Genomic DNA, 21,387 nt, shown 5'->3' with positions numbered 1-21,387 from the left:
TACCAACAGTTTATTTACTTGGCGTTTCAAATTGTACGAGAACTACTGTACGACCACTTCAGCGAAGAGTTTGTTGACAAGTACTGCTGGAAGGTTCGACTCGAGTCGTTGAGACTTCCTGAAAAACGAAATATTTTCGTGGAACGAAAAGTGTCCGTCACATTCAGTGCGAGTCTTTCAAAATGCCCCGGACCTCAATTTGGCCGTTGAGAAATTGTTTTCGGTTTGCGAGTCGAACAATTACGTCGCTCGTCCGCCGTTTCGCTGGGATGACTGCCGACCCCGAGTCATTCAAAGGATTCGTTCGCACCGAACGAGTCGTCCACGAGTCCTGCCTAACTAATGACAAGCGGCGAGCCCATGCTAACTGGCTAGCATGTTGTCAGAGCTTGACCTCTCAAACTAACGTTCTGTCGTTACCGAACTTGTTTTAGCAGCTACACCCGCCAGGAAACCATGATAACGCGTTGCTTCTAGATTGCTTTATCCTCCGTGTCTTCGTAGACACTCGTTTCGCGAAACTAGCTCCAGCTAGCTCCGCTTTCCGGGCCCAGCCCTGGTCGCTCACCTGAGCTCCTCAGATTCCCCGTCCGCCGTGACCTCCATGCCTCTTTCGGAGCGGAGCGTGAACTCCGCCACAGGTTGCCCCTTCGGCTTCCCCGGGTTTCGGCGGCGTCAATCGGCCTCCGGGGCCCCGGGAACACTGCGCTTGGACATCCTCTCCCCAGGCGGATCAAAACAGTGGAGACCACATGACATGACAGTCTCTCCGGTGGGCGGGACTGCGCGGCGCTGCCCACTCTCTAGCCCCACATCGTACGGTTTCGTTGGAGAAATGCAGGTGCGAGACTATAAAGTTGTAGTTGATAAGGCTGTGGTTCCCCCTCCTCGACGCGTGGTGACGTGTGCGCACTCGATGAACGCGACCTTTGCCGAATGAGCTCAGAGATGTTTTCGAGAAAGTGCTGAACCTCCGGTGAACCCTGAGATGATGGCGCCCCCTGCTGGTCGGAACAGGCACCGCAGCATGACCTCCACCGCGCGTCTGCATTCAATTCAATTCAATTCAATTCAATTCAATTCAATTCAATTCAATTCAATTCAAGAGGTTATTTGTCACACACCTTTACACACGGTCATACATAGAAATGTTGTAAAAAAAAAAAAAAAAAAGCAGAATGGCATTTTAACATTGACGACTGTGGTACGTTATGAAGGCAATACAGAGACCAACACCAAGTAGTAATAACAATAATAATAGAAAGCAATTTATATCAGATCAGATCTAACCACAGGATAGCGCTAGAGCCTTGCAAGGAAATTGATCCAATCCGTGTTCATGGTTAGGTTAGACACTTGATGGCACTATAGAGCAAGTACAAGTCACTCCAGAGCCAGCGCGGAGTCGTCATAGAGTGACATTACAGAGTCACGAGGCTACTCTAGGCTCCCTACAGAATCAATACAGAGTCGGTATGGCCCTATAGAGCCACCGTAGAGTGATCTTGGCCCAACAGAGTAACTACAGAGTCACGATAGAGGCTGTATAGAGGCTGTATAGAGGCTGTATAGAGGCTGTATAGAGGCTGTATAGAGGTTGTATAGAGGCTGTATAGAGGCTGTATAGAGGCTGTATAGAGGCTGTATAGAGGCTGTATAGAGGCTGTATAGAGGCTGTATAGAGGCTGTATAGAGGCTGTATAGAGTGTGTATAGAGGCTGTATAGAGGCTGTATAGAGGCTGTATAGAGGCTGTATAGAGGCTGTATAGAGGCTGTATAGAGGCTGTATAGAGGCTGTATAGAGGCTGTATAGAGGCTGTATAGAGGCTGTATAGAGGCTGTATAGAGGCTGTATAGAGGCTGTATAGAGGCTGTATAGAGTCTGTATAGAGTGTGTATAGAGGCTGTATAGAGGCTGTATAGAGGCTGTATAGAGGCTGTATAGAGGCTGTACAGAGGCTGTATAGAGGCTGTATAGAGGCTGTATAGAGGCTGTATAGAGGCTGTATAGAGGCTGTATAGAGGCTGTATAGAGGCTGTATAGAGGCTGTATAGAGGCTGCATAGAGGCTGTATAGAGGCTGTATAGAGGCTGCATAGAGGCTGTATAGAGGCTGTATAGAGGCTGTATAGAGGCTGTATAGAGGCTGTATAGAGGCTGTATAGAGGCTGTATAGAGTGTGTATAGAGGCTGTATAGAGGCTGTATAGAGTGTGTATAGAGGCTGTATAGAGGCTGTATAGAGGCTGTATAGAGGCTGTATAGAGGCTGTATAGAGGCTGTATAGAGGCTGTATAGAGGCTGTATAGAGGCTGTATAGAGGCTGTATAGAGGCTGTATAGAGTCTGTATAGAGGCTGTATAGAGGCTGTATAGAGGCTGTATAGAGGCTGTATAGAGGCTGTATAGAGGCTGTATAGAGTCTGTATAGAGTCTGTATAGAGGCTGTATAGAGGCTGTATAGAGGCTGTATAGAGGCTGTATAGAGGCTGTATAGAGTCTGTATAGAGGCTGTATAGAGTCTGTATAGAGGCTGTATAGAGGCTGTATAGAGTGTGTATAGAGGCTGTATAGAGGCTGTATAGAGTGTGTATAGAGGCTGTATAGAGGCTGTATAGAGGCTGTATAGAGGCTGTATAGAGGCTGTATAGAGGTTGTATAGAGTCTGTATAGAGGCTGTATAGAGGCTGTATAGAGGCTGTATAGAGGCTGTATAGAGGCTGTATAGAGGCTGTATAGAGGCTGTATAGAGGCTGTATAGAGTCTGTATAGAGGCTGTATAGAGGCTGTATAGAGGCTGTATAGAGGCTGTATAGAGTCTGTATAGAGGCTGTATAGAGGCTGTATAGAGGCTGTATAGAGTGTGTATAGAGGCTGTATAGAGGCTGTATAGAGTGTGTATAGAGGCTGTATAGAGGCTGTATAGAGGCTGTATAGAGGCTGTATAGAGGTTGTATAGAGTCTGTATAGAGGCTGTATAGAGGCTGTATAGAGGCTGTATAGAGGCTGTATAGAGGCTGTATAGAGGCTGTATAGAGTCTGTATAGAGGCTGTATAGAGTCTGTATAGAGGCTGTATAGAGTCTGTATAGAGGCTGTATAGAGGCTGTATAGAGGCTGTATAGAGGCTGTATAGAGTGTGTATAGAGGCTGTATAGAGGCTGTATAGAGTGTGTATAGAGGCTGTATAGAGGCTGTATAGAGGCTGTATAGAGGCTGTATAGAGGCTGTATAGAGGCTGTATAGAGTGTGTATAGAGGCTGTATAGAGGCTGTATAGAGTGTGTATAGAGGCTGTATAGAGGCTGTATAGAGGCTGTATAGAGGCTGTATAGAGGCTGTACAGAGGCTGTATAGAGTCTGTATAGAGGCTGTATAGAGGCTGTATAGAGGCTGTATAGAGGCTGTATAGAGGCTGTATAGAGGCTGTATAGAGGCTGTATAGAGTCTGTATAGAGGCTGTATAGAGTGTGTATAGAGGCTGTATAGAGGCTGTATAGAGGCTGTATAGAGGCTGTATAGAGGCTGTATAGAGGCTGTATAGAGTGTGTATAGAGGCTGTATAGAGGCTGTATAGAGGCTGTATAGAGGCTGTATAGAGGCTGTATAGAGGCTGTATAGAGTGTGTATAGAGGCTGTATAGAGGCTGTATAGAGTGTGTATAGAGGCTGTATAGAGGCTGTATAGAGGCTGTATAGAGGCTGTATAGAGGCTGTATAGAGGCTGTATAGAGTCTGTATAGAGGCTGTATAGAGGCTGTATAGAGGCTGTATAGAGGCTGTATAGAGGCTGTATAGAGTCTGTATAGAGGCTGTATAGAGTCTGTATAGAGGCTGTATAGAGGCTGTATAGAGGCTGTATAGAGGCTGTATAGAGTGTGTATAGAGGCTGTATAGAGGCTGTATAGAGTGTGTATAGAGGCTGTATAGAGGCTGTATAGAGGCTGTATAGAGGCTGTATAGAGGCTGTATAGAGGTTGTATAGAGGCTGTATAGAGGCTGTATAGAGGCTGTATAGAGGCTGTATAGAGGCTGTATAGAGGCTGTATAGAGGCTGTATAGAGGCTGTATAGAGTCTGTATAGAGGCTGTATAGAGGCTGTATAGAGGCTGTATAGAGGCTGTATAGAGGCTGTATAGAGGCTGTATAGAGGCTGTATAGAGTCTGTATAGAGGCTGTATAGAGTCTGTATAGAGGCTGTATAGAGGCTGTATAGAGGCTGTATAGAGGCTGTATAGAGGCTGTATAGAGGCTGTATAGAGTGTGTATAGAGGCTGTATAGAGGCTGTATAGAGGCTGTATAGAGGCTGTATAGAGGCTGTATAGAGGTTGTATAGAGTCTGTATAGAGGCTGTATAGAGGCTGTATAGAGGCTGTATAGAGGCTGTATAGAGGCTGTATAGAGGCTGTATAGAGGCTGTATAGAGGCTGTATAGAGGCTGTATAGAGTCTGTATAGAGGCTGTATAGAGTCTGTATAGAGGCTGTATAGAGTCTGTATAGAGGCTGTATAGAGGCTGTATAGAGGCTGTATAGAGGCTGTATAGAGTGTGTATAGAGGCTGTATAGAGGCTGTATAGAGTGTGTATAGAGGCTGTATAGAGGCTGTATAGAGGCTGTATAGAGGCTGTATAGAGGCTGTATAGAGGCTGTATAGAGTGTGTATAGAGGCTGTATAGAGGCTGTATAGAGTGTGTATAGAGGCTGTATAGAGGCTGTATAGAGGCTGTATAGAGGCTGTATAGAGGCTGTACAGAGGCTGTATAGAGTCTGTATAGAGGCTGTATAGAGGCTGTATAGAGGCTGTATAGAGGCTGTATAGAGGCTGTATAGAGGCTGTATAGAGGCTGTATAGAGTCTGTATAGAGGCTGTATAGAGTGTGTATAGAGGCTGTATAGAGGCTGTATAGAGGCTGTATAGAGGCTGTATAGAGGCTGTATAGAGTGTGTATAGAGGCTGTATAGAGGCTGTATAGAGGCTGTATAGAGGCTGTATAGAGGCTGTATAGAGGCTGTATAGAGTGTGTATAGAGGCTGTATAGAGGCTGTATAGAGTGTGTATAGAGGCTGTATAGAGGCTGTATAGAGGCTGTATAGAGGCTGTATAGAGGCTGTATAGAGGCTGTATAGAGTGTGTATAGAGGCTGTATAGAGGCTGTATAGAGGCTGTATAGAGGCTGTATAGAGGCTGTATAGAGGCTGTATAGAGTGTGTATAGAGGCTGTATAGAGGCTGTATAGAGTGTGTATAGAGGCTGTATAGAGGCTGTATAGAGGCTGTATAGAGGCTGTATAGAGGCTGTATAGAGGCTGTATAGAGGCTGTATAGAGGCTGTATAGAGGCTGTATAGAGGCTGTATAGAGGCTGTATAGAGTGTGTATAGAGGCTGTATAGAGGCTGTATAGAGTGTGTATAGAGGCTGTATAGAGGCTGTATAGAGGCTGTATAGAGGCTGTATAGAGGCTGTACAGAGGCTGTATAGAGTCTGTATAGAGGCTGTATAGAGGCTGTATAGAGGCTGTATAGAGGCTGTATAGAGGCTGTATAGAGGCTGTATAGAGTCTGTATAGAGGCTGTATAGAGTGTGTATAGAGGCTGTATAGAGGCTGTATAGAGGCTGTATAGAGGCTGTATAGAGGCTGTATAGAGGCTGTATAGAGTGTGTATAGAGGCTGTATAGAGGCTGTATAGAGGCTGTATAGAGGCTGTATAGAGGCTGTATAGAGGCTGTATAGAGTGTGTATAGAGGCTGTATAGAGGCTGTATAGAGTGTGTATAGAGGCTGTATAGAGGCTGTATAGAGGCTGTATAGAGTCTGTATAGAGGCTGTATAGAGGCTGTATAGAGTCTGTATAGAGGCTGTATAGAGTCTGTATAGAGTCTGTATAGAGGCTGTATAGAGGCTGTATAGAGTCTGTATAGAGGCTGTTTAGAGTCTGTATAGAGGCTGTATAGAGGCTGTATAGAGTCTGTATAGAGGCTGTATAGAGTCTGTATAGAGGCTGTATAGAGGCTGTATAGAGTCTGTATAGAGGCTGTATAGAGGCTGTATAGAGGCTGTACAGAGGCTGTATAGAGGCTGTATAGAGGCTGTATAGAGGCTGTATAGAGGCTGTATAGAGGCTGTATAGAGGCTGTATAGAGGCTGTATAGAGGCTGTATAGAGTGTGTATAGAGGCTGTATAGAGGCTGTATAGAGGCTGTATAGAGGCTGTATAGAGGCTGTACAGAGGCTGTATAGAGTCTGTATAGAGGCTGTATAGAGGCTGTATAGAGGCTGTATAGAGGCTGTATAGAGGCTGTATAGAGGCTGTATAGAGGCTGTATAGAGTCTGTATAGAGGCTGTATAGAGTGTGTATAGAGGCTGTATAGAGGCTGTATAGAGGCTGTATAGAGGCTGTATAGAGGCTGTATAGAGGCTGTATAGAGTGTGTATAGAGGCTGTATAGAGGCTGTATAGAGGCTGTATAGAGGCTGTATAGAGGCTGTATAGAGTGTGTATAGAGGCTGTATAGAGGCTGTATAGAGTGTGTATAGAGGCTGTATAGAGGCTGTATAGAGGCTGTATAGAGGCTGTATAGAGTCTGTATAGAGTCTGTATAGAGGCTGTATAGAGGCTGTATAGAGTCTGTATAGAGGCTGTATAGAGTCTGTATAGAGTCTGTATAGAGGCTGTATAGAGGCTGTATAGAGTCTGTATAGAGGCTGTTTAGAGTCTGTATAGAGGCTGTATAGAGGCTGTATAGAGTCTGTATAGAGGCTGTATAGAGTCTGTATAGAGGCTGTATAGAGGCTGTATACAGTCTGTATAGAGGCTGTATAGAGGCTGTATAGAGGCTGTACAGAGGCTGTACAGAGGCTGTATAGAGGCTGTATAGAGGCTGTATAGAGGCTGTACAGAGGCTGTATAGAGGCTGTATAGAGGCTGTATAGAGGCTGTATAGAGGCTGTATTGAGGCTGTATTGAGTCTGTATAGAGGCTGTATAGAGTCTGTATAGAGGCTGTATAGAGGCTGTACAGAGGCTGTATAGAGGCTGTATAGAGGCTGTATAGAGGCTGTACAGAGGCTGTACAGAGGTTGTACAGAGGCTGTATAGAGTGTGTATAGAGGCTGTATAGAGGCTGTATAGAGGCTGTATAGAGGCTGTATAGAGGCTGTATAGAGGTTGTACAGAGGCTGTATAGAGTGTGTATAGAGGCTGTATAGAGGCTGTATAGAGTGTGTATAGAGGCTGTATAGAGGCTGTATAGAGGCTGTATAGAGGCTGTATAGAGGCTGTATAGAGGCTGTATAGAGGCTGTATAGAGGCTGTATAGAGGCTGTACAGAGGCTGTATAGAGGCTGTATAGAGGCTGTATAGAGGCTGTACAGAGGTTGTATAGAGGCTGTATAGAGGCTGTATAGAGGCTGTATAGAGGCTGTATAGAGTCTGTATAGAGGCTGTATAGAGGCTGTATAGAGGCTGTATAGAGGCTGTATAGAGGCTGTATAGAGCCTGTACAGAGGCTGTATAGAGGCTGTATAGAGGCTGTATAGAGGCTGTACAGAGGTTGTATAGAGGCTGTATAGAGGCTGTATAGAGGCTGTATTGAGGCTGTATTGAGTCTGTATAGAGGCTGTATAGAGGCTGTATAGAGTCTGTATAGAGTCTGTATAGAGTCTGTATAGAGGCTGTATAGAGTCTGTATAGAGTCTGTATAGAGGCTGTATAGAGGCTGTATAGAGGCTGTATAGAGGCTGTACAGAGGCTGTATAGAGGCTGTATAGAGGCTGTACAGAGGTTGTATAGAGGCTGTATAGAGGCTGTATAGAGGCTGTATTGAGGCTGTATTGAGTCTGTATAGAGGCTGTATAGAGGCTGTATAGAGTCTGTATAGAGGCTGTATAGAGGCTGTATAGAGGCTGTATAGAGTCTGTATAGAGGCTGTATAGAGTCTGTATAGAGTCTGTATAGAGTCTGTATAGAGGCTGTATAGAGGCTGTATAGAGTCTGTATAGAGGCTGTTTAGAGTCTGTATAGAGGCTGTATAGAGGCTGTATAGAGTCTGTATAGAGGTTGTATAGAGTCTGTATAGAGGCTGTATAGAGGCTGTATACAGTCTGTATAGAGGCTGTATAGAGTCTGTATAGAGTCTGTATAGAGTCTGTATAGAGGCTGTATAGAGGCTGTACAGAGGCTGTACAGAGGCTGTATAGAGGCTGTATAGAGGCTGTATAGAGGCTGTACAGAGGCTGTACAGAGGCTGTATAGAGGCTGTATAGAGGCTGTATTGAGGCTGTATTGAGTCTGTATAGAGGCTGTATAGAGTCTGTATAGAGGCTGTATATAGGCTGTATAGAGTCTGTATAGAGGCTGTATAGAGTCTGTATAGAGGCTGTATAGAGGCTGTATAGAGGCTGTATAGAGGCTGTATAGAGTCTGTATAGAGGCTGTATAGAGGCTGTATAGAGGCTGTATAGAGGCAACAGGGCAGCAAAGAGTCAGTATGTAGACACTATAGAGTCATACGAGACTTACTGTGGCATTATAGAGTAACTATTGAATCAATGTAGTGATCAATGTATCGAGTAGAAACTACAAAGACAATGTAGTCAGTATATAGTTACTATGGCATTATAGAGTAACTATAGAGTCAGTATGTAGACACTACAGTACTATAGGGTCACTATAGAGTTACTATGGTACTATAGAATAACTATCAAGTCAATGTAGTCAGCATAAACTATAGAGTCAATGTATTCAGTATAAAATAAAGAGTCAATGTAGTCAGTATATAGTTACTATGGCATTATAGAGTAACTATAGAGTCAGTATATAGACACTATAGTACCATAGGGTCGGTATAGAGTTACTATAGCATTATAGAGTAACTAGAGAGTCAATGTAGTCAGTATATTGTTACTATGTCATTATGAAGTAATTATAGAGTCAGTATATAGACACTATAGCACTATAGAGTTACTATAGAGTCAGTATAGAGTAAATTTGGCACTATAGAGTGACTGTAGATCCACTATCAATTCATTAATGTATAAATGTGATGTGGAAATAAATTGACTTGTATAACTATAATGATAAGGTCAACTAATCTTATGTGGCCTACACCAGAATGGCCCTGTCACCAAGGCCACTCGTTTTAGGACTGAATGATGACTAATTTCCACAGGACAAATGATGGTTCGATACTGCCATGACAAAGTGAATACTTCCCTTGTGCAGTGTAACGTGCAGTGTGACGTGACAGGGGCACTTGGAGTTCATTTCTTTGGTTGGTTTTTTAACAGCGCCTGGCTTATGCAAAGATCACTGTTGAACACCAGAGATTAAAATACTGTACAATATTAAAAATATAGTATGTCATACAGATCCAAATTGACAATGGAATATCTAATACAAGTGGTTTAGAATGAATAATAAACAAATAATAGAAAAAATATAATAATAATAATAATGGTTATAATGATGATGATTATAATAATAATAATTATAATAATAATAATAATAGATTAAATAAACAGGATACCAGAGAAATAATAAAAAAGTAATATATATTTTATTATATAGTTATAGTTATATAGTGTATATATATATATATATATAGTTTATTTACATAAAGCCTTTTTATTTATGTAAATAAACATAAAAACGATATCACTTTTATCTTATTACTTCTCTGGTATTCTGCAAGAACCACCAGTGAGAGTGACACACCCTGTGAGTCACTCTCACTGAACCGTTGACTGGTGATTACTGTGTCATAATGATAACACTTCGAGGAACTTCACTGTTCGTGCCTGGCTCCGTGCTTCATGGCTCGTAATGAGTAAGTAAAGTAAAATAAATATGTCCGCCCTTAAATCAGGGTGTTTATTTTTCCAACTTCCTTCTTGAGCTTGATGCATCCAAGACAAGAAGCCATGACAATTTGATTTCTGTGTGTATATATCTATATATGTAGTAATTGATTAAAAAACGTGTGTTTTTGTACATTATGTGTGTTTTTTCATGTATGTCATTGCTACTGCAACACTGGAATTTCCCTTTGGGGATTAATAAAGTATCTTTATCTTATCTTATCTTATCTTATCTTAAATAGCAATAATTATACATTTGCTTTGATGTCATGTTATATATATATATATATATATATACGTGTATATATACTGTATATGTTGTATAAACTGACGCTGAAGATCAAGCAGTGGGAAGATAACTGAGGATGTTGATTTTGGATTTAATTCTGAGTCAAGGCTTTGCATACACCTGTGCTGTTTGTTGCTGCTGACACACCCACCAAGTCCATACCACAGAGAGGTGCATCAGCAAAGACCTGTTTTTACAAGAACACTCTTAATAGTGAGAGATTAGGTTTGTGGGGAACGCTAGGGCACGCTTGGCTCAAAAATAAGGTAGTGTAGGCGTTGTTAATATAACAATATAACAACGGCTCCTTGGAAGGCTAACCGGTGAACAGGCGACCAGGCAATGGGCGCCCATGAACTAATTGATGCACATGGGGAGCAAAGTCAAGCCCTTCTGGCCCAATCCCACAGTAGAGCTACTGGAGCACAAATTGGTGAAAAAGTTCATGCTGCTATGATAGAAAGGTGTCACAACACACAGTGCATCTCAGCTTGCTGCGTATTGGGCTGCGTAGCTGCAGACCGCTCAGAGTGCCTACGCTGACCCCTGTCCACCTCTGAAAGCACCGACAATGGACACGTGAGCATCAGAACTGGACCATGGAGCAATGGAAGAAGGTGGCCTGGTTTGAATCACGTTTTCTTCTACATCATGTGGATGGTCGGGGTCAGGGTCCGATCTGTTGGTGCATCTGTGGGATGTGCTGGAACAACAAGTCCAATCCATGAAGGCCCCACCTCACAACTTCCAGGACTTAAAGGATCTGCTGCTGACGTCTTGGTGCCAGATACCACAGGATAACTTCAGAGGTCTTGTGGAGTCCATGCCTCGACGAGTCAGAGCTCTTTTGGCGGCAGGAGGGGGAGCTTCACAATATTAGTGGTGGTTTTAATGCTGTGGCTGATTGGTGTATGTTAAAGGCCTACTTTTTTTAAATTTTTTTAAATCTTACATTTTCCCTTTGCAAATCTGAAAATGTGAAGAAATGAATTATTAGAGTTTTGAATTATTAGAGTATTCAAGTATTCAGACGCAAGATATCATTGGAATATGGAATTGGAAGGAATCAGAAACACAATCACAATGAGTTTATTTTGCCAAGTACATGGGACTCACCATTGTTCTCAAAATCATTTCAACCTTCACAAAAAGTGTTTGGCAGTCCACCGTCATCTATTGATCTACATTTTATCTCTCGGATATAAGTTAAGAGAGCATGGGTGAGTCCGTGTGGTTTGATATTATATTTCACTCAACATTAAGATTTGCATTGTTCTGGAGTCAGTGTGGAAGAGATCGTTATCCTTTTATCCTACGTTTATACTTTTGTCCTGTGTGCTTTTGAGGCTTAAAGACTATTCTTCCACCAAGGGGAAATTCCTTTCTCTAATAAGATTTACACCCGCACAAAACCATAAATGAGATTACCAGTGAATATAACGGTAGAAATACAACGGACCCGTTGGCGCAGCGTTCGGGCGCAGAGCAAAGCGTGGTTTTCCACCGGCTCCACTGGCTGCGTGGTGAAGCGTCCCAGACGACTCAGTGTTCGTCAAGCATCCCATCCCATCACCCTTTATATACTATATACACTATATACACTATAAACACTATATACACTATATATATACTATGTACACTATATACACTTTATATACACTATATACATTATATACACTTTATACACTATATATATACTGTATACACTATATATACTATATACACTGTATACACTATATACACTATAAATACTATATACACTATATACACTATATACACTTTATATATACACTATATACACTATATACACTGTATACATCTTATCTCGTCAAATCCCAGTCTGTATCAACACAAGTGAGTTTCAAAGTGCCTGACAGAAAGCACGTACAGTGTGTTATTATGGACGTGACGCACATGTCAGATAGGCCTGCGAGGTCCTGCAGATTACACATGACAAGCCTTCAAACTGAACGTGTCACACTCGTGTTTCGTAATCTCATTTAAGTTTCTTCCTTGCATCATCCTCTTGGCTCTGAATACAGATGGGTGCAGTCGTTTTTTCCAAAAGACACATTTTTGATGTGACTGCAGACACTGACACAAATTTAACCCTTTCTTACCTGAGCCTAAATGGCCACCTGGGCAGGTCTTGGGATTTTTGAATTTTGAACGGAAATCCCTTAGAATACTCATAATAACATAATAACAGTCTCAAATGAATAATAATAGATAATAAAAAATAAAAATAATATAATAATAAAAACCTTGGCTGTATGTATTAAGAACTGAATGAATATAACATTATTTGGCAAGTGTACGTGCCCCCGAAAAGATCCTCCTCCTGACGTCAAGTGATGTGTTGGCAATAAAATCCACAGCAGTCATTTTGTTGGTACGTTTACTGTATATGAGACAGTAGTGACTAATACCTTTTTACCAGCATAAGATTTTTTCAGAAAATGGTGAAAGGCATAGTCATATCACTGCTGTCTTCACAAAATAATATTTAATATAATGTCAAGGCCTAGCCTGTGCTGCTTCAAAAAATTGCATACTAGCATACTATTTAGTACGGAAAATTTGTCATATGTTAACAAATTTAGTATGTCCAAATCCATATCATGCAAAAAGTACCAGGTTGACATATAACATCCTCTGAAATATTGTAGTACAAAAACACTGCACACTCGGCTGGAATATGTATCTCACAATGAATTGTGAACACTTTAGGAATAACTGTAAAGGCCTATATCAAAGTATCAGCCTTTCAGGGCTTTATATAGTTATAGGGAAGAAGATCTGAAAACATTTTGTCTTTCTGAGGATGGAGTGAAAATCCAGTGGTTTAGAAGTCAGAGAACCCTCTTCTCTAGGTGTTTTTGCACCGCAGGAACGTTTTCATAGTTCCAAGAACTTTTTGGAGGAACCGTCCCTTTTTTTTGTGTCCGCACTACAGGAACTAGGATCGTTTGAATTTCCTTAGAGCGCCGTTCTTGAGGGACTTTTTTAGCTCCTACTCCAGGGATGGGACTAACGTTAGTGACGGTCCCTCGGACTGAGGACAGTAGCCCCGGTAGAGTCGCATTGCTCTGGGTGGGGATCAGCCCACGTACACTCAGCAGAAATAAGAAAATAATTCAAAAAAAAAAAAAAAAGAAATTAAAAACAGTATTTTTTTAATGCAGTGAAAGTTAAGGAGTAAATACAACACGATAGTGGTGCTGAAACCCCATTTGCTGACATCACTTCAGAGTTCCTACTGGCGATGCCAATACAACCAGAAAAAAAATCCCTTGATGGTTTTTATTTATCAGGGGATCTGCCCAGTTCCTGATTCCCCTCCAGAACTGTTCAGTGCGAAATGCCTTCTGTCTCTTAAGTCATGTCTATCCTAGATTTGCAATTATATAAAGTGTCAAACATGGAAATCATTATCATAATTTAAGTTATCTTAGTGTTGATAATTCATACACATCTTGTATGATAAATTAGTTTTAAATTCGTAAACCATTAAACATCTGTAAATAAAGAGAATATGAACACTCCGGAGTCAATTCTTAATAAAACAGTAATTTATTGTTGACTGAAAACTAAAATAGTTTGACAAGCACATTACAAGGGCATCATTACTTTCTCCAAGGCTCAGTGATCACTTTCATACAGTACACCTCGCATGTACACCGCTTCTTCTCCACCCATCCCCCAAAAACAATCCTCGAAATAGGGGAAAAACCCACCAGCAAAAAGAAAAAAAGGTTTTAGGTCGGTCCCGTAGAAAGACGACTGATTGTACATTTACCGACCATTTGGTTTGGTTCAAAGCCACGATGAGAGAAACCAGCTCGCCCGGCGGCAGCGGCGGGCGATGCCTAAAGGAGGCACAGAAGACATGTAGCACGAACGTGACATCCCATAATATGCTCATACAGATTCTACCAGATGCAGGCTGCAGGTTGTGAAATGTACAGCAGTTTACAAAGCTATTTTTTTTTGTCCTTTAAAAAGATACCGAAGTTTTTTGTTTTACTGGGGGTTTTTGTCTTGTGTGTACACTACAATCAGAATCTAAACTTTGCATTCGTTGAATATGAAAAAAATCTGCGACGTGACCAAACCTCTTCTCTGCATATGGAGTTCAAAACAGCATTTACATGGGCAGGGGAAAGGAACAACAACAAAAAAAGATGGCTCCGTTTCTGACCGCTCCTTTTCTCTCCTTTTCCTTCCCTCCATCACCGCACTCCTCCCTCTTGTTGCGTCTTTCCCTTTTCATTTTGTTACAACCTTTCACCACCGTTCACAGACCAAACAATAGAGTTCTGGATTTAAAAAAAGGTGAGGTTAAAAAAAAAAAAAACTAAAAAAAAAAGTGGTCAGATGAACAGGTCATGCAAAACATGCTTAAAAAACCCCAAAAAACAATAGAAACGATTGAAGGGGAAAGGACAAGTCAATGAAAAAAAATATATATCGTGTGCTTCAAAAATAATGAAAAATAAAAAGACTTGCACAGCTTCGCATCTTTGGTTATAAAGTAGGTCAAATACATTTTCACAGCTTGTCAGCCTCACCCGACTCCCACGATTCCCACATCCAGCCCAGATAGAAAATCCGCACAAGTTGAATCCTAAAACGTCATCGGGAGGAGTATGGTAATTCATGTATTTCATTTCCTCTTATATTCTTCACAAAGAAACCATCGTAAACGGTAAAAGTAATTTATGAGAGGAATTTTGTCTATACATCCCATCACAGATTCCATATCTCAAGACCAGGCATTCTCCCTGTACAAGCCCTACTTTTCTCCAAATACTTTACACTTTACAAAATATACATTCAACCTGAATTTCACCGAATGCAAGATCGATACTTAATGTTAGCTCCATTTTGGAAAGAAAAGCGTTATTGCCTACTTGGGATCTACTTGTTGCAATGGACTATCAATTGAATACCTGACATACCAAAAGACCAAAGAGCAAGTTTTCTGTTTTGTTTTTTTTAATAAAAGAAGTATTTTGTGACATTGTTCATTTACATTATGAAAATAGCAGCCCTGAAATAAATAAATGCAAAATGTAAAACTGAACTAATGAAACGTATAATAATTCATGACAGAGTAGGGAGATTCTGGGGGGGTCATTCTTCTCGCAGCATCAGAACAAACCAAGGACCTTTTCTCCTCCTCTGGGTCAGGGGACCCCCGCCCCAACACCACCACGCTGACTCCTTCGGTCCTGGCGGCTGGGTGGAGGTTCTGGAGAGGTCTGGGCGGAGGTGTGATGGAAAGGACAGTCCAGAGCCCTCCTCTCTCCTGAATGTTTGGACATTCGCAGACCTTCCCAGGTTCCTCTCACCTTCTTCCACTTGCTGCTGCAGCAGCTCCCCCACCAACAAAAAAACCAAACCCCTCCGCATCCCATCACCTTGTTCTCCTGGCCAAAGACAAGCCCAAAACAAAAAAATACTGTGCCGCACTCTGCGATCCGCTCCGCCCGGGGGCACCCCGACTGCTGTCTCGAGCCGAGGAGGCTGCGGGGGGCCAGATGAACGCTCTTCTTCACAGGAAGGTGATTGTCTGAGGAGAAGTGGGAGGCGGGGGCGAGCGCAGATCTTCACGCGTGTTGAAGACGGAGCGGCTGACAAACCACGCAGCCATGAAAACAGACCATATCAAATGCAGATAAGAGCCTTTGGCTTGAGGGAGCTCAGGGGACGGTGGTAGGCGTGTAGTTTCAAACGTGTCCTCCTCTTCCCCTCCGGTCTGGGAGAGGTGTAGGTGTGTGTGTGTGTGTGTGTGTGTGTGTGTGTGTGTGTGTGTGTGTGTGTGTGTGTGTGTGTGTCGTGAAGGACGGGGGGGGGGGGGGTGGGATCACGCTGACGTGACATTGGGCTGGTGGGGGGGGTTGGGGCCTCCTTCATGGTGCGGCAGCGCGACGTTTGTGTTGTTGGTGGTGGTGATCTGCTGCTGCTGGGGCGGCGACGTGCTCCCCGTCGGGCTGATCTGACTCGACAGCTTGTGGAGTTGCTCCGTGTTGGCCAGCGACTTCAGCACGGCGTTCTCGCGCTCCAGCACAGAGTTCCTCTCGTAAAGCTCCTTTATTTGCTCCTTCAGGACCTCCACCTCCTCACGCACAGCATACATAAGGTGGCTCTTTACCAGGTCCTGAATAAGGGGACAAAAAAAGACGGGAGGAGATGAGTGAAAGACAAGCGACAGGCTGAAGAGAAATGTACATGTCTTATCATTTTAGATGAGCATGTTTGTGTTTATATGGGGATATGTTCATGGCAGAGCTTACTTCAACCCAATAATATACATTTAAAGAAAAATGTTGCTTTTCAAAATGATGTTTTATTCCTTAATCACAAGTATATTGTAGACCTTAGCAACCTTTTGGGTTTTATGCCGGTGATAGGAGATGACAAAGGGCACCTCACTATTCGTATGGACGTGGATCAACCATCCGTTGGTGAGGTGCTGTGTTCTCAGACAAACACAATCTGACTGACCATCGTGTAGCTCACTGAAAACAGAGAACTTTAAACCCGAAAGACTCACCATGGCCTGCTCAATCTTGTTGTCGATGGCGACCACACTGGCACCGGATGTACTGTGGATGGAAAGAAAGAAAGATAAAAAACTATACCAGTCACCCAATTTATTTTCAACAGCCAAACAATTACCATTACTCTGCAAAAAGTCAGAAACTGTGTGTCTGCAGATGAACCCACGCTATCAATTGTGGAAGATGTGGTTATATTTTTGAATGTGCTCAGTAACATTGCTTAACCCTCTGCACCCCGACAAAAAAAAAAAAGGCACAAAGAGGGACGCAAATGCACACTCTTCAGCAGAACAATGGGTAGGAGGGGGGGGCGTTAAAATGATGGGGTGTCCCTGCGTGGCCTCATCACCTCATTGTCACCGAGACGCTACAAACATGCGGCACACCATGACGCGCATCTCAGCCTCGGTACAACAAAGAGCTAGACGGGAGTCCACCAAAACACTCTGCAAACAGCATCAATGCTGCCAACCCCCACCGAAAGTTTGAAAATAAATCGACAACAGTGCTGGATAGCAGACGTATTGATTTAGAGGACGGTCGTGGACCGCACCCACGATCCCGAGACACTTGTGGAGGAAATCGTTTGATGTCCATTTCACATTTAAGGAAAGGGGATCGGAACCAAAAAGGAAAACGCCAAATAAACGTACACGTTTGAAAGGTAAAAGCCACCAACAATCATTGAGACAGCACGTCAGCGTAGAAATACTCGGGGTAACAGTCGTTGAGGCGCGTGCGAAAAAAATAATATTGCGGCATAGAACGACATTTACTCACACTTTGTTAACCCCCCCCACACAAAAAAAAAAACGGCACAAACCTGTACCGCGGTGCAACAAAAAAAAAACAGCGTTAAACAGTCAACACACGGCGCTTACAATTCCGTGGAGGCAGCTTGTCATGCCCCGAAACAGCCTCTAAGGATGAGGGTCTACGTGCGGGATGCTACGTGCAGAGGCTACAACAAACCATGTCATAAATACACCGCTAGGGGGCGCTGGGTGCCGCTGTGCAGGAGGCGCTCATCGGTGCAGACACTTTATTTCATCTCTCGTTTGATTATCTGAGTAACTTGTTATTAACGAATTTATTATTGTGGGGGGTTTTTTTGTGTGTAATATTGAATTATATGCGTTTACAATGAAAATAGAATACGCATGTTATTTTATTCTTATTATTACACTCGATTGCGACCGGGACGCCTGGGATTTCACTTGGCCGGCGAAGAACATTCTGTCCTCACTTAAAATCTAAAATGTAAATCAGCACATGTTTCGCATGGAGCTTCGTTAAATTAAATACAACTAGATCCACTTTTTGCAATGAAAACATAAATACAAATGAAACGGAGTGAGGTCTCTGTTGATAGACGCGTTGACCAGACCTCCAAACTTGCGTCAAAGATGCAAAAGTACAAGACTTTGGTGAAAGTTGTACTAAAATATTGTACACCGCGTCTCCAAATGAAAAGCGTGATCCGGGTTGGGTTTTTTTTTTGCCAGTAAATAACATGAAGGGGAGACTGATTTACCTGATGTATCTCGCTCGGTAAGACACCAATCTGCCTGAATAAGTCGGCGAACATCCCGGCGAGCAGGGCAGATTGTAGCTCATTTTGCAGCGCATGGTGTCCAGAGATGCGGAATTCCAAGATATCTCCCCAAGTGAACTTTCCTTGTGAACGCAGAGCTGAGTGAGAAGCTCTTAAAGCCTCTCACACACACGGGCTGCCACTATGAATACAAAGGGGAGGAGTTGAGCCTTCAACTCAACCCCTCGTTAACTTACTGAGGAGTTGGATAAGTTTAACACCAAAAGAATATTCCGAAACAAGAGTTCTGGCTCTGGTGTTGAAATGAACCAACATCAGGGCCAGACGTAATGAAATGGTAGATTTGATTTAAAGTAAAGTTCTCTTCCCAATTTGCCCCGCTCTCTGTAGATTAGTTGTTTCTAAGCCACAGTGTCATGTTGCAATGCGTGTAGTAAGCCCAGACAGCACACACTCAGACAGCGCAGATATCACTGGTGCCGGGGGTTCGGTCATAATTGAGGATTGGAAACCTTGAAGACTTTTACCAACAGCTCCTGAAGCTGCCAAGCACGTCACACATTCCAGTGAGCCCACATCAGTAGAGCTGTTTTTAATTCTGTTAACTTTGGATATGATAATCATGTTATCCAACCTTTCCTTTATTTGATCACTCACATTTTAATTTTCCTTGGTGTCCTGTGTCTCACTTACAAAGTTGTAGCATTCACATATTGCTCGATTATGACTCAATCACCTAGCTTATGCTAATTATTTGTGAAAATGTATGATACATGTACATGTAATATATGGGTAATTTCATTAAGAAATCCACTTTAATAGTACAATATCAAAGGAAGGAATAACAGAAGAAGTAATAATTCTTGGACCTTTAGGGTGGATTCATGTGCAAGTAATAAAATAAAAAGAGACATTCCTCTCGTTGAACTGACCATTAGCACATCTGGACAAGACAAAAAAAAACACCAATTGAGGAAGGGGTGTGTTTTTATCATCAACAAAAACAGACATGACGGGCCAACGACTTTTGTCAAGCAAACGGGATATTTGACACAGAGGAGTTAAAAGAAGTTTGGAGCAGAGAAAATAATCAAATCATACTCGTTTTCCTTGGATGCTAAATGCCAAAAACAAGGGCTGTACATTGTATTCTGTTCATGAACATGTGGCAGTTTATATAAGGATGGCTTGCTGGGTGCTAGCCACAACATTAAGTCTCCGGGGTCAAAACATGTGCACACAGCCCAGCTCTCGAACACCCGAGAAAGCACCACCAGAAACCATATAAATATTGGCATTAACTCCAACGATCCAAGCACTTTTCAAACACCATCAGTAGTCCTGCAAGCTGAGGCTCTGATGATCAAGACACTCAGCTGTTACACGGGCGTGATGGGCCACTCATGATAACATATGCCAGGTCGCCTAAATATAAACAATAAGGTCAAGCAGTACAAGTTTTATAAACATGGTCAATGAGGAATTATCCTGCATTTTATTTTTCTTCTTGTCAAATCTTTTTTTGTTATACTTATCCCTGTTTTTACATTGTGAATACGTGGGGAGGTCTGCGTGTCTCTCTTATTTTATGTTTGCATTTTAGAAAAGTCCTGCATATAAAGTAAATTAGCGGCATCAGTCACGGTATAATGGGGACAGAAAAACAAAAGAACAAGAGCGGACAGATTGCGGCCCTCTCAAACTCGCTAGCTTCATCACATGATGTATTGAAAAGAATGTCAACCATCGGGGGACAGATGTGCCGGCACACTTCCCCGTCCCGACGCATACAAGCACACTGTAGGAGGAGGCAGCTGAACAAATCTGACCCCAACCTCAGTGTGGTACCCCCCACCTCCGTGAACGGACATCAAAACAAGGGTGGAGGTGGTGGGGGTAAAGGACAATAACAAGAGCGTCACAAACCACTGACGACTCGCTGTTTTCTGACTTTTAACTATACAAATCCGCTTTTCATCCAAACTGCATTTCCCCCCCCCAGAGTGAACTCTACAGCAATGCTGCCCATGCCCTGCCATCCTCCTCGAACAAGCAACTACTGTGTCACACTGTGGGTACCCAAAACATCAGTTTTGTCGTAGTTATGCAATGAGAAATTGAATTACGTGTCTCTCAAGGATCAACCTTAATAACAACTATTTCCTCACTTGACCTGAAGAGGCCAGCAGAGATCCCATTTCATTCATGAGGCATGTGGAATGGCTTTCCTTAATGACGCCAATGAGGTTGCGGTCACAACACGAGTGAACTTGTCATCTTTTGTTTCGTTTTCTGTGTTTTTTTGTTGCAGTGATATTTCATTCAAAAAGAGATCTCACCCCTAGCCATTTCCACCTCTTGATCAACCTAGTGTGCCATGGACATTGCCATGTCAATGTGCCACCAACCTTTGCACCACTAATTGCTGGTTGCTTCCAACATTTACTCATTCACCTATAGCTCATTGAAAGTCATGAGCTATGTTTAGGTAATCCTTAAAATCCAGGATGGCGTGAAAACTCAAAGTCACTTCTCTGTCAGCTGACTCAAAAGGTCAAAGCATATGAAGAGCCCTGAGAACGTCTCCAGTGTCAAATTGATTGCCGCCACATCTGCTGCACACCCCCCCCCCCCCAAACAAACACTATGGGCATATGAACCCATCTTTCATTCCAGTAAAACAATAAGATAATGCCAGGGATTACATCACAACCTCAATTTGCCGCTACACTGGAGAAAGAAAGCATAAGTTTTAGTAAGTGATATCTTGTGTCTTAAATAAAATGGTGGACGCCAATTTCCCCATTTTTCATTTTACAAAAAATAAACTTATGACAAGTGAATGCATCTTGAAGCAATAATTTCTTGTTGAGTCATTTTAAGTGTATAGAATGTATGCAATGTGAAGTTTCCAATTGGGAGCTGAGTGCTGAGCGGTGGAAGAGATGTCACTAACCGAAGGTCTGACGTAACATCCTTGTCGGTGAGGTTATTTTGAATGGTAGGTGTAAATAAGTGACCAGTATCCAGTGACCAGTATCCAGTGACTAGTTTCAGAGAAAAGGAAATGCCTTCAACATAAACATCATGAGCAAAAGTGATTGAAACTTTAAGAATGTAATTG

General features: G+C 42.6%; 2 protein-coding genes across 3 annotated transcripts in view; both read right to left on the bottom strand.

The window, feature by feature from the left end:
- The window catches only part of rubcn (rubicon autophagy regulator), a 31,260-nt gene extending 30,563 nt beyond the window's left edge, over positions 1 to 697 (bottom strand). For both annotated transcript variants that reach the window (XM_080004470.1, XM_080004471.1), the window contains exon 1: positions 569 to 697. In XM_080004470.1, coding sequence (XP_079860596.1) covers positions 569 to 606 — 38 coding nt within the window. In that variant the 5' untranslated portion in view covers positions 607 to 697. The remainder of the gene's footprint in view (positions 1 to 568) is intronic.
- A 13,031-nt stretch (positions 698 to 13,728) lies between these two features.
- Positions 13,729 to 21,387, bottom strand: part of tsc22d2 (TSC22 domain family 2) — a 41,818-nt gene continuing 34,159 nt past the window's right edge. Inside the window, exons 3-4 of the mRNA XM_080014334.1 lie at positions 16,702 to 16,753; positions 13,729 to 16,305 (exon numbers count right to left, since the gene is read on the bottom strand). Of these exons, the coding sequence (XP_079870460.1) occupies positions 16,012 to 16,305; positions 16,702 to 16,753 (346 nt within the window). The 3' untranslated portion in view covers positions 13,729 to 16,011. The remainder of the gene's footprint in view (positions 16,306 to 16,701; positions 16,754 to 21,387) is intronic.

Source organism: Zeus faber (genome assembly GCF_960531495.2).
Source record: "Zeus faber genome assembly, chromosome: 1".
Lineage (NCBI taxonomy): Eukaryota > Metazoa > Chordata > Actinopteri > Zeiformes > Zeidae > Zeus > Zeus faber.
The sequence above is the reverse complement of the archived record's forward strand: the minus strand, read 5'-3'. Positions and strand labels throughout refer to the sequence as shown.